The following is a 13,035-nucleotide window of genomic DNA, read 5'->3' on the forward strand; positions in this document are numbered from 1 at the left end:
TCCAGGCTCTGGGGGTGAGCCCTGTGCCCAAATGGCTCTGTGGGGTGAGCCCTGTGCCCAAATGGCTCTGCAGGGTGAGCCCTGTGCCCCCCTGGCTCTGCAGGGTGAGCCCTGTGCCCCCTGGCTCTGCAGGGTGAGCCCTGTGCTCCCCTGGCTCTGCAGGGTGATCCCTGTGCCCAAATGGCTCTGTGGGTGATCCCTGTGCCCCCCTGGCTCTGCAGGGTGAGCCCTGTGCCCCCCTGGCTCTGCAGGGTGAGCCCTGTGCCCCCTGGCTCTGCAGGGTGATCCCTGTGCCCCCCTGGCTCTGTGGGTGATCCCTGTGCTCTCCTGGCTCTGTGGGTGAGCCCTGTGCCCAAATGGCTCTGCAGGGTGAGCCCTGTGCCCAAATGGCTCTGTGGGTGATCCCTGTGCCCCCCTGGCTCTGCAGGGTGAGCCCTGTGCCCCTGGCTCTGCAGGGTGAGCCCTGTGCCCAAATGGCTCTGCAGGGTGAGCCCTGTGCCCAAATGGCTCTGCAGGGTGATCCCTGTGCCCAAATGGCTCTGCAGGGTGAGCCCTGTGCCCCCCTGGCTCTGGGGGTGAGCCCTGTGCCCAAATGGCTCTGCAGGGTGATCCCTGTGCCCAAATGGCTCTGCAGGGTGAGCCCTGTGCCCCCTGGCTCTGGGGGTGAGCCCTGTGCCCAAATGGCTCTGCAGGGTGAGCCCCCTGGCTCTGTGGGTGATCCAAATGGCTCCAGGCTCTGGAGCAGGGCAGGGCTCAGGAGGACCCCCAGCCACAGAGGGAGGGAAGGCAGAGGGTGAGGAGCACTGCCAGCTCCTGTGTCCATGAGCTCCCAGGCCATGCCCATGTGCCAAGGTGACCCATGCAGTGCGTTGGGGAAAAGCTGCAGGTATTTTTTAGCTGGACTTTAGCAAAGAGTTTGACACCTGGAGGAGCTGCCTGCTCGTGGCCTGCAGGGATGTACTCTGGGCTTGGTAAAAGCTGAGTGGCCAGCTGAGCCCAGGGAGGGATGGTGAGTGAAGTTACTCGTGATAAATGGTGAATGGTGAGTGAAGTTACACCCAGCTGGCAGCTGGGCACAGGCCAGCTTCCCCAGGTTCTGTTTAATTGTCCTTATCAGTTATCTGGACAGGGGATCAAGGGCATCCTCAGTGAGTTTGCAGCCAATCCTAAGTTGACTGGTGGGACTGTTGAAGGCTCTGCAGAGGGACCTGGACAGGCTGAATCCATGGGCTCAGGTCAGGGGAGTGCTCAGTGTGGCCAAGTCTTGTCCCTGGATCACGACAACCCATTGCAGTTGCTACAGGCTGGGGGAAGAGTGGCAAAGGAGCTGGGGGTGCTGGCCAAGAGCAGCTGAGCATGGGCCAGGTGGGCACAAAGGCCAATGGCATCCTGGCCTGTGTCAGAAACAGGGTGGCCAGCAGGAGCAGGGCACTGATTGTCCCCCTGCACCTGGTGCTGTTGAGGCCATGCATCAAATCATGTGTTAAATTCTGGGCCAGAGGAGGTTTAGATTGGATTTTAGGAAAAACCTTTTCATGGAAAGCTTTGTCATGGATTGGAGCAGGCTGCCCAGTGAGGTGGTCGTGTTAGCAGCCTCGGAGGTGTTTAAAAGATGGCACACTTGGGGACATGGTTTAGTGGTGGGCTTGGCAGTCCTGGCTTAGCAGCTGGACTCAGTGACCCTAAAGGTCTTTCCCAACCCAAACAATTCTAGGATTCTGTTCTATGATTTCAAAGCTTTTCCACAAAACCTCCTAAATCACAAGCCCAGGGTGCAGGCCATAGAGCAAATGCACAAGAAACACGTTGTGACCCACAGGTGACCCTTAACATTTAGGGTAGAGCCTGAGAAGGCATAGGAGATGGAAAATCTGGTTGCTATTTCTCACTGTTTGCCCAAGTCCTCTGCTTTTTCTTCTAATTTATGCACACTTCAAAAAACTCCAGTAATTTTACCCCCATATTCATAATTCCTCCTTGCCCGTGTTTTGCTGTGAATGATATGGCATATCCTTGATATTATGATACAAATATCTTTGCATGGATCTTTTCCCAGTGTCAAAGTAATACACTCAGCAGGCACAGGAGAAGAGTCATTATAAATTTCTTAGAAAAAAGTGTTGGGACTGCCAAATCTTGACCGGCATTATTATTGTGGGTAAACTGCTCAGGGACCAAGCTGCACTATCAGAGTCATTTACTGGCAGCTTAAATGCTCTCTGCCTCAGTTGGTCTTTTTGGAAAATGGACACAAAAATGTCCCTCAAAGCTGTAAAGACTTATTCATGTTTCTGAGAGATTTGCAATGAAACAAAATAATCAGATGTGATGCAGCTACTGATGAGGGATATATGCTGTACAGATTCAGGGATAAGTTATATGCATAGTTTTGTGCAATTATCTTCAGTGGTGTTATTACCCACCAGTTATCAGACTGGTAAACTAAAATGGGATCTTATCTAATTCATACCAAGAGAGACAGGCTCACAAAATCAAGCAGACTTGATAACTCTGTAGTTATGCCACTTTAATTGAAAAAAAAAAAAATTCAATTTTTAGTCGTGCCTCAAAGTATTTATTCTTAACCATAGAAGCTCTGCTCTTCTGTGTTTTATCTTGGTTTCTTTGAGAAAGCTGGTGTATGGTAGTTTGTGACATTTTCATGGTGAGAGATGCTTAACATTAACCAGTTATTTAGAACCAAAAGCCTGTGCCCTAAGATACATATGGTTGCACTTAAGCTGAAATCACCACTTTACCTTAGAAAATATTGGTTTAGTCATAAAAGGTAAGTGTTCCCAGAAGAGTATTAAAATGCACAGAGAGACAAAAGAGAAATATTGGAATTCAATCTTGGGTACCAATGTAAAAATATTTAAATGTGCTATAAATTGCACAGATCCAGCATGGTTCACTGAAGAATCTTTCCAGTTATTAAAATATTTTCATTTCAATAAGAGACACTAAAAGTCATCATGCAATCTGTGTGCTGTTCAGTGTTAGGAACTCTTCTATGTATATTTATTCAATAAAGTTCCCCAAGTCACAAACAAAATTACTTCAGCTTCTATGAGGAGTAGTTAGAAGAGGAGAGCACATCAGAGAAGAAAGTGGAAGAGAAAATGTATGGGTTGTATCTGGTTCAATCCTAGTGGAGGTGTGAAAGGTAAAAAGGCCTTTTTTGGCTGAAGTGGATTAATTCATAATGACATCTGTGCATCCCAAGCCTCCACATGTGCACTGCAGTTAGGAAAGGCTCTGACTCCTAGAGTCCATGCAGAACACCTTTGAGGTAAATGGGGCATTACAAGGGGCACTAAGGGAAAATAATGGCCCCTTCTGGCCATTCTAGTTTCAGGTCTTGAATGATATGGCATATCCTTGATATTATGATGCAAATATTTTTGCATGGATCTTTTCCCAGTGTCAAAGTGGGAAATACACTCAGCAGGCTCGGGAGAAGAGTCATTATAAACTTCTTAGAAAAAAGTGTTGGGACTGCCAGATCTTGACTGGCATTATTATTGTGGGTAAACTGCTCAGGTCTTGGGGAAAAAAGTCAGGTTTTTTTCATCTCTGCTGGAACAGAAGATTTGCTAATTGCTGCACAGTGGAGATTTTCCTCACAGCCCCCCTTTTGACAGGTTATCTGGCAGAGCAGAGGAAGGGATGCTGCAGCAGGATCTGGGCTGCCAATGGAAATGACATGTTTGAAGACATGAAGAGATGAGAAAACTGATGCAGATACAAAGTAGGAGTAGCAATAATATTTTTACCAGCAACCTCTAACCCTGCTGCATTTGGTAAGTTTACCATGAAATCCCAAGCAAACCTCCTAAACAAAATTTCCACCTAGACTTGCCCCTGCCTTTGTGAAGCTTGGTTTTGGAAACAGATCCTAGCTCTACAGCTTCAGATTCAATAAGGACAATAGATCTAATTCATCTCTACAAAAAATGCATCTGAAGAGATCTGCTTGGTTTGAGTGTAGCTGCTCTCTTTAGTAGTAATGAATGATCCTGTCAGAAAGTTAAGACAGCACCACCTGAGACAGAAAGCATCATGCAAATTGTCACGAGGCATAGTTAAAGCTTCATGTGCACCTTGGCTCAAAAATGTGTGTACAACTCCACAAAATAACCCTTTTTTGTTTGAAAATTTATTTGTGCCCTACCTGGAAGGAATACCAGGACCCTGTGCTTTGGCATCAGAAGTCTTGCTCTAACACCCCTGTTCTCTTGGAGTGCATTTGTAAAGCTCTCAGCCTAGTTTGGAAACTGGGATAGTGAGACCACAGTGTCTGGCAGGCTGTTTGTCCCCCAGGGGTTTCATATGCATTCTGCAGCAAATGCTTTCAAAGTATCTTCTTTTAAAGGATCCTTGCAGGAATTCTTACATAGGAGCAGCTTTATTTATTTAGGTCAACATTAGCACTCTTTCCTGGTTGTTGTGAATACTATCTCAGGGGAGAATTTGTCATTTTAGTCTGAAAATGCCAGGATAAAAATAGATGGGACAATTTCATACCTAACTGGTAGGGAGGTGTTTTTAGCTAACTTGTTGCAAGAGCCTGGATGGAGGTTATTATTTTATTAAATACCCCTGCTTCAGCAGTAGCCTTGTAAGACTTTCTCTGTATTTCTACTTTCTTTCTTCTCTGTCTTTCTACTTTCCTTCAGCATTTTTGTCCCATGCCACTATTGCCTGTTCCTCTCTTCTTCAGCTGTCATCTCACCCTCTTCCTCTGTCACACAGGGCCTTGCAGAGAATGCAGTTCTGTTTGAAAGAGTTCATCAGGTGAGTGCAGGGACAAAGCCAAGGGCCACTCTTACTCAGAGCTTGCCAGTATCCCTTAATAACCCTCATATGACAGGCATCCAGCTCGTCCTGCTCTCTCTGACTCAGGCTGTAATTCCTCCAGCAGATATTTTGTTCCTCACAATAACAGGTTTCTGCCATGCTCAGACACCAAGCTGTGACAGTGAGCTCCCATGGAAGCTGAGGGAGGATTTGACTGGTGAGAAGTAGATTCGTGTGGTTTGGAAGGGAGTTTCCTTACAAAACATTAACTTTGGAAGGGAATTAAGGTATTTGTCCTGGTTCAGAGCAAATTTGGGAGAGAAGGTGTTTACTTTTCACCTGTAAGTACAATTAAGGCTAATCCCCTGTAGTTGTACATCTGTACTGGGAGTGCTGGTTTTCTCTACTAACTCAGGTCTGCATATAACAGCATTTAAAAATGTGATGAGGCAGGGGTGTAGCTTCTTTTGTTCGTGGTCATGCTGTGTGTTTTCTCTTTAAAGAAGTTTGAAGAAAGAATCTCTTTTAAAGAAAGGCTGATGCCGGGAGATGTTTTCTTGTGGTTACATGAAGCAAGGTGTGGACTTTAATGCCAAAAGAAAGGGTCCCCCACCTTGTCAATGAATCCTATAATCAGGTTGCAATAGTAACAGATTACAGCTGTCATGTTTCTTTTTCTCCAGGTTCTGATTTCTCTCCCTATCTCTGGTTTTCTTCTCGTAAGAGATACCCGGTGTCTCATTTTGCTCAGGTCAGGCAGGAGAACTTACATGGGCCAATAGTTTCCATTACATTTATCTCATCTCCTGTCTTTTCCAGCTAACCTAAATGAGTGCCATGCAAGTACTGAACTACATTTGCATGTGTGGTATTTTGAGAAAAACAAAACTTTAATTCTAGAAGGTTTCCTGAAACACACCTTTTCCATAAATGACAGAAACAGTTTAGGCAAAACTTTTCTACAATAGTGCTTTTTTGCTGTAAGCTGATGGCAAATAATTAATTAAAGCAAAACTCTCAGACCTGTCCTTGAAGTCCTGCTACAGTCCCACTCCCCTGTGAGAGGGATGTACCTATGGACAGGTGAAAGTGCAGGACAGAGGATTTCCCCAGGATCAGCAAATTGGTGGCTGGCTCAAAGCTGACAGCCCTGATGCATGTCCTCCCCCTGTAACCTGTGCTGCTGCCTCCACAGATCAGGAATGCTGGCCAAGGCATCTGTCCCAGGGTGTTTGCTTCAGACACTGTGGATGATGGAAACCCTGATTTATCCTGGCTTGTAGCAGGGCTGGCTTTCCTTAAGCATACGGAGCTCTCCTCTCTTACCAAATGTGAATATGAGCTCGGCACAGTTTGTGATGTTAAAAACGTGCAGGATACCTCCCGTTGATGGTGACACTGAAGCCCTGCTCTTGTGGGCTGAGGAGGGTCGGAGCCCAGGCTCTGTGCTGGCTCTGTGGGATTCCTGTGGGGATCTCAGCCTCCTTTCCCTGCAGACACTTGGAGAGGAGTCGGTGCTGAGCCCTCCTCGGAGGTACAACCCCAGCGAGCACGTGTGCTGCTGCCTGTCTGCTCCAGAGGATTTCCTGCTGCTTGCAGGAGACTGAAAGCAAGCTGAAATGTTCCAGCACTCTAAAGGAGGACAAGGCATTGGTGGGAGGCTTGTTTAGTATCTGAGTGGGATCATGACTACGATGTTCATCTGCATGTTACCAGCATGGAATATACGCACTTTGAAGACAAGTAGGCTCAGAAAGAAAGGAAAACTTCCAGGGAGGGAGGAGGCAGAGTGAAAGACTGCTAACACTTGCAGCGCGAAGATCAGGGGAAAGATGGAAATATCAGAGCAGGATAATCTGCAGGAGGAGGAAATCAGGCACAGAAAATCAACACTTGATGGGAGGCTACCCTAAATACCTACTGGGAGGCTGGTATTTACCCTCCAGGCAGTAGCAGGGCAGGTGCCAAATCCGCCTGTTGAAGAAGCAGGAGGTTACCAGCAGAACTAGCACACCATAACCCTGGGGGACCTTTCTTGCAAACACACCATTAGATTTTTGGCATGGAGAGAAGCTGGCAGCCCCGTTTCACACCAGCGATGATGTCACACAGCTCTTATTTCAGAAGCATCTCTGTGAAGTTGACAGCTATCTCCTCTGATTCTGCTCAGATTGCCAATGTTGGTGGCTGAGGCAGGTTTTCAGTGGTCCCTGAGGGAGCAGCTGTACATAATGAATGGAAGGTGTCTTTTAGCACCTTAGCAGTTAGGTGCTTAGCAGTTATCCACGTACTTTGGTAGTCTTTCAACTACATGAAAAAGCCAACCAGTAACAGCTCATCGTTTTCTAAGGTGTTTTAAGGCAGGGAAAGAGCATTTGCGGCTTGCTTAGGATTTTGGGATGCTTCACAAGTTGATTCAAGGCACTGTGACTTCGCAGCAATGCTCCTGCAGGATTCTTCACTTTGTTTTGTCTAAGAGAAGGAAAATGTATGGCTGATTCCCACTTAATTAGGCCTCATCTGCTAAACAGTTCTGTCACTATTTACGTAGGAGTAGTCCCCACTGAAGTCGGGTCCTGCAGCTGTATACTTCATCTGGTAACAATGTGATTCCAAGATAAACAGACTTGGAACAAGAGATGTACATTGCCTTATATGTATGAACTACCTGCCTGCAGCCAATGCTGTGCCGTGTCATTCTGGCAAATGCTAGCAGCTATTCTATTTCAACAGCCTGGAAACAGACCACCTGATTATTAGTTTGAAATAATGGGCTAAGCTCTACTCACTGCTCCAGCTTTTAGTGAAGTATATGACTTGTCAGGTGAGTAACTTTGAGTCACTTGTGCCCCTCTATGGTGCTAAGAAAAAAATCACATCCAGTGATTTTTCATGGCTGGGTCTCTCATGGCCTGGGGATAAGGTGTTCTAGAAGGAAAAAAATAAAAAAAAACATAGCTGGAAACAAGACATTGGGAAAGGAAATGCCTTGAAACTCAACAGGCATTTAGGTTTAATTCTAGTCATCCCCTTTCTAATGCCCTTCTTGCAGGAATCCCTGACAGAGGATTGACTGGTGCATTGACTGGTGTCTCAACTTCAGCTCTGGCCCAGCAGAATGACTTGGGCTCTTCTCTCACCTGTGAGGGCCACTACAAGGCAAGAACTCTGATTGTTTCATACTGCCTCCTCCAACTCATCTTCTGCCAGGTAATCCCCATTCTCCATAGCACCCCCTATTACCCTACCAACGACCTTTTGTTTTTCCATAGAGTTTTGTACCATTCCCTTGATTGCAGCCCCGTTTATTTCATTGATTACACTGACACTATCTAAAGCAAACCCTTCAGCAAACACGTTTAATTTGGTCTCTTGAGAATGAGATGTGATGTTGGTGTTATCAGTGGTCACCTATCCCCAGGGAGGTGGGTGGAGTCCTGTCCTTCAGCAGAAATACTGACCAGGAGCCCTCCTAGTTGGCTGCCCAAAGAAGTAACTTTGCTTGTGGCTCTGTCCCGCGTGGTATCCCCAGCAAACACAAGTTCCCCCAGGCAGGGCCCCGCCTTTTCACTGCTGGCAAACCCCATCAGTCTCCTGTAGAAAATGCATCAGCACGGGGCTGGAATGACACCAGGCTACTTCCTGCTCTGGACCTCCTGGGAAGCTTTGTGGAAGGATTTTTTTTGTTGTTGTTGTAAATTTAACGTTATTACATCAATATGATGCTATGACCCACCAAAGGTTTCTCCTGGGCATCTCTAACAACTGAGACCTTCAACAGAAAATGAAGATACCTAGAAGTTAGTGAAATGAGGAGTAGGGGAGGAACAGTGCTGCAAAGTACTTTCTTACAAGTGTTACAGAGGGAATTACTTTCTCAATCAAAGACTTTGTTTCTTGAGCTCTAAAATAAGTATGTAGAAATATGTTTTAAATTATAACTTTGTGAAGTTCTCTCTATAAAACACTGAGGACTCCACAGGGTCATAAACCTTTAAGATTTAGATATGTGTTTATGTAGTCAAAACGTGAATTGTGCAACTTACTAACCAAAGTAGATACTACTAAATTATTTTATTCCCCTGAGGAAGAGGCAGGAGCAAACTGCTTAGAAAAATGTGGGAGAGAGCCCAACTCATTGCAGTCTTACCACTTGTTGAAACACTTTGGCTTTTTTTTTTTTTTTAATTTATTTTTTCAACTTTAATGCCACTTAAAACTGGTGTTCCTGACCAGTATTAACACTCACTATGAGTACTTCCAACTGCTGGGGGAAAACTTCAGCTTCCTGCCTGAGGCTCAGCCCTTGAGGACGTGTCTCGGGTGACAGGGTGTCAGCGGCAGGCTGATCTGCCGGGTGCAGTGTTTCACCAGCAGCAGGCTCTGCCTGCACATGGCACACGGGCAGGGGGTGGTGCACTGAGGGGGTTCCGTGGCTCTCCTCAGGGCAGCTTTGCTGGATGCCACTTGGACTTTTCTTCTAACACCTTGTCCCCAGGACAGCCGAGGCAGGAAAGTACCAGCTGTACCAGTCTTAGGGCAGCATCTGCTGGTTATTGCATGGATCAACATAGATGGTTGTCATGGAAGAGGCTGCTTGCTTTGGCTCCCAGGCGGAGGTACCTGGGACTGGGGGGCGGGAGAAACGGGCGCTTGGGAGAGAAATGACCCGTCAGTGTAATTCCAACACTCAGTCAGGAGAGAACGGGAGTGGACGAGGAGCTCCTCGGTCTTGGTCTCTTTTTTTATCTCATGAGAGGCAGCGCCCATAAACTTTGGCAAGTCCAGGTTCAGTTGACTGCAATTCGCCTTCGAAGCGAAGAAACCCTCCCCACCACCTCCCACAGCCCTTCCCGCACCGCTCCCGCGGGGCTCTCGGAGCCGGGGAGGCGGGGCAGCCGCTGAGAATAAACCCCAGATGCCAAGACAAGATGGGGACGGGGACTCTGTCAGCCTTGGCACGAGTAACCCTGGGGCTCGGCCACCTCTCTCGGGGAAAGGGGCTGCAGTGGCGCCCAGGTGTGCGGGCGTTCTCCCAGCGCAAGCAGACCGGAATTGGCTTGGCCACCGAAATCACGGGCGGAGCCGGGGCGCTGCTGGGGGAGAAAGGGGGAGAGCAAAGGCAGAAGCCGGGGATGCGCTGCCCTCCCCTCCCGGGCTGTGCCTTGGCGGCGGCAGGGGCTCGGTGCCGGCCGGCCGAGCATCCCGCCCTCGGGATGCGCCTCCCGGCGAGGGCGGAGGGAGGAGGGGGAGGAGAAGCGTGCGGGAAGTTGCAGCTCGGGAAAGGCAGGGGTTTCGGAAAGGAACTCGTCTTGGCAACTGTGCCACGCTCCTCTTGTGGCAGGACCTAGTATGCAACAAGTCCCTGGAGCACTTCCCGTGAGAGCGCGGTGAAGGTGCCACTCAAACGAACAAACAGACAAACAGCCCCCCGAATGCTGACTTACCTGTCCCGAGCGTAAATCTGCAGAGCCGGCTCGCCTTGCGCGGCCCCGGGTGCGAGCCGGGAGGTGGAAGGAGGGCGGTGGGAGTCAGGGCTGGCTGCGCAGCGCGCCCGGCCGGCCAGGACTTCACTCGGGAACTTGGTGTCCCGCTCCGGTTTCCTGGGAGGCGGCTGCGATCACGTTTTATACTGTATTGGTTGGTAACCCCTCTCATTCATTAAGATCACGTAAGAACTCAGAGGGAAACGTGACTCTGAGCTAAGGCGTTTGCGTAAATCTATAGGTTTTTAAAACTCCCTGCCAGTTGCTTTCTGTCTTCTGTAGGCACCAAGGTGGTGGAGAGTTTAAGCTTGCGGATATTGCAAAGGGTTATTAGATTCATAAGTCACACCAAGTGGTGGGCGATCCACTGAGCAAAGCAGAAGTTCTCACATGATGACTTCAAACAAGACACATTACCTTCCAGCATCTGTTGGAGAGACTGGATTTTAAACCACTTCTGTCTCCAGGACAGCAAAGAAACAATGGTGAGTACCTACAAAAAAAAAAAAGCTTATTTTTAATACCCGGAGAGAGGAACAAAACAACCACACCAAAAAGCTCGAGATGCTGCTTAACCGACAGGATCTGATATCACGGGCTCGGCTTTCTAGTACTTAATACGCCAAAGAGCGTAACCCGCGGAGGCCGGCGGAATTGTGCTTTAGACGGTGTAACTTTAATTGCGGCGCTCTTTGATTTAGGGCTGCGATGGAAACGGCGCGCCTGAGCCACAAACTTGCAGCTTGCGGCGGCCGGGCTGCCGCCGGGCGCTCTCCCGTCCGTCCCTCGGCGGGCACCGGGGGGGGCCGGGGGCTCGGGGCTGCCCCGGAGGGGGCGGGGAGCGGAGCGGGGAGGCGGCGGCACCGGCGGCGGCACCGGCAGCACCCTGGACAGCGGCGGCGGGGGCCGGCTCCGCAGTGCTCCGCGACCCGGCGGGCGCTGGGTGCCGGCTGCCCTCCCCCGCCAAGCCCCGGTCCTTCTTCCACTCCCCTCCCTCCCCTCCCTCCCCGCCCGCCGCCCTCTCGCCCCAGCTGGAGCTGGGCGAAGTTGAATTCCTAGCGGTGCGGACTGGAATAGGAACAAGAGAGGAGGGATATATAAAAAAAAAAAAAAAAAAAAAAAAGAGTCTTGCAAGCTCCGGGGGTTGGTTTGACGGTGTCAACTTTGGGAAATGCCAGTATTTATCTCCGCGATCTAGCCACTGCTCGTGGTGTTAGCTGTAACCAAGGTAAGCACCGGGGGGACACCCCCGGCGGCCCCTCTGGCTCCTGCCTCTCCCTCTCTGTGGTGCGGGGATGGGTGCCTGCTCTTCGCCTAGTTTTGTTACCTTGCTGGCTGCTTGATGTGTGTGAGGGCTAGAGGAGGAAGGAAGGAAAAGCTGGATGAGATTTAACCACGAGTTAACTTAAGTTGTGCCTGATTTAACCTGGGAATCTCGTCTGTGTGTGTGTGCATGCTTTGGGCAGAGATGCAACTGATCTTTACCAAAAGAAGCAGATGCGACGGATTTTTTTTTTTTCCCCTGGCTAAGGATGCAAGTTGATTTTGCATAGCTAAAGAGATGCAGCTAGCCGGCACTGTGCAGGACTGATCTTTCACAGATAAAGGGACGCAGCTGATCTTTACCTACACGGAGATTAGCTGACCCCTCCGTGTACGCAACCTACGGCTCAAAGGGAGAGCCGTGCATGTATTGCTGATGATCCAATATCCGCATCTACTTTGCTATAATTAATGGTGTGTGTGCGTGTGTGTGTGCGCGCGTTTGGCAAGGCTGAAACCCAAACGCAGCCCCCCCAACTGGAGATCATTCGGATAAGCTTTCTGCTCATCTCCCTCCCTATCTCTAGTGCCTCCCCCCAGCCCTCCCCGCGCTTCCGATTCTTCCTACGTAGAAATGTAGCTAATAATATTTAGTCTCCGGGCTAAAAATAAGCTCTGGAAAGTCAGCAGTTTGGCGGAGCCGCGGCGGCAGCAGCAGCGCTCGCAGGTAGAGAGGCTCAGGGGGTCTCCGGCTCCGCACGGAGCCCGAGCATCGCCCCCTCCCCCGCTGCCCGCGCTGCCGCCAGCAGAGCCCGCCCGGAGCCCCGCCGTGCCCGCTCCGCACACACCGCGCTCCTCCGCCCGGGGAATCCCGGCCGCGGGGAGCCCCCTCCGAGCCGCCCGGCCGAGCCCCCCGGGCCCTCCCTGCGGCAGCGCCCCGGGCCGGCCCCGCTGCGGAGCGAGGGCGGATCCCGGGGCCCCGCCGCCCCCGCCTCCCGCCGGGCTCCCTCCCGCTCGGCTCGCACGTAGCGCCGCCGGGCAGGGAAGCCCCCGGCAGGCGGGAGGGAAGGAAGGAGGGAGGGAGGGAGGGATGGAGAGAGGCCGGCCCGCCGCGGGGAGGGGGCGGCGTCCCCAGCGCGCAGCAGGGCGGAGACGCCGCGCAGGCACCGCGCCCGCCGGGCCGAGCCGGGCCGGGCCGCCCCCGCCGGCGTCCCCCGGGTCCCCCCTCCCTCCCTCCCTCCCTCCCCAGCGCGGTTGCCACAGCGACCGCCTCCCCCCGGGAGGCTCCGTGCTGCGGAAACGGGGCGCGGTGCCCGGGGATGGGGGCGCCGGGGATGCCGCCCCTCCGCCGCCCCCTCCGCCCCGCGGCCCGGGCCCCTGGACGGCGGCAGCGGAGCCGCACCGCGCACGGCGCAGCCAAAATGGAGGTGGCGCAGGACGGCTCCGGAGGGGCTCGCTCCGGATAAAGTCGGGCATCTGCCGCCTG

The 13,035-nt window shown here is 51.0% G+C and overlaps 1 protein-coding gene and 1 long non-coding RNA gene across 3 annotated transcripts in view; one reads left to right on the forward strand and one right to left on the reverse strand.

The window, feature by feature from the left end:
- LOC118687481 (uncharacterized) overlaps positions 1–10,723 on the reverse strand; it is a 33,141-nt gene extending 22,418 nt beyond the window's left edge. Inside the window, exon 1 of the long non-coding RNA XR_004980333.1 lies at positions 10,248–10,723. This is a non-coding gene — a long non-coding RNA (uncharacterized LOC118687481). The remainder of the gene's footprint in view (positions 1–10,247) is intronic.
- Positions 10,565–13,035, forward strand: part of BDNF (brain derived neurotrophic factor) — a 40,695-nt gene continuing 38,224 nt past the window's right edge. The window contains exon 1 of one of the 2 annotated variants that reach the window (XM_036384479.2): positions 10,565–10,771. In XM_036384479.2, coding sequence (XP_036240372.1) covers positions 10,769–10,771 — 3 coding nt within the window. In that variant the 5' untranslated portion in view covers positions 10,565–10,768. Of the gene's footprint in view, positions 10,772–11,391; positions 11,515–13,035 lie in introns of those variants that run through there. The other variant, XM_036384477.2, reaches the window with a different exon arrangement.

The sequence above is a fragment of the Molothrus ater genome, chromosome 6, assembly GCF_012460135.2.
Source record: "Molothrus ater isolate BHLD 08-10-18 breed brown headed cowbird chromosome 6, BPBGC_Mater_1.1, whole genome shotgun sequence".
NCBI classification, from domain to species: Eukaryota; Metazoa; Chordata; class Aves; order Passeriformes; family Icteridae; genus Molothrus; species Molothrus ater.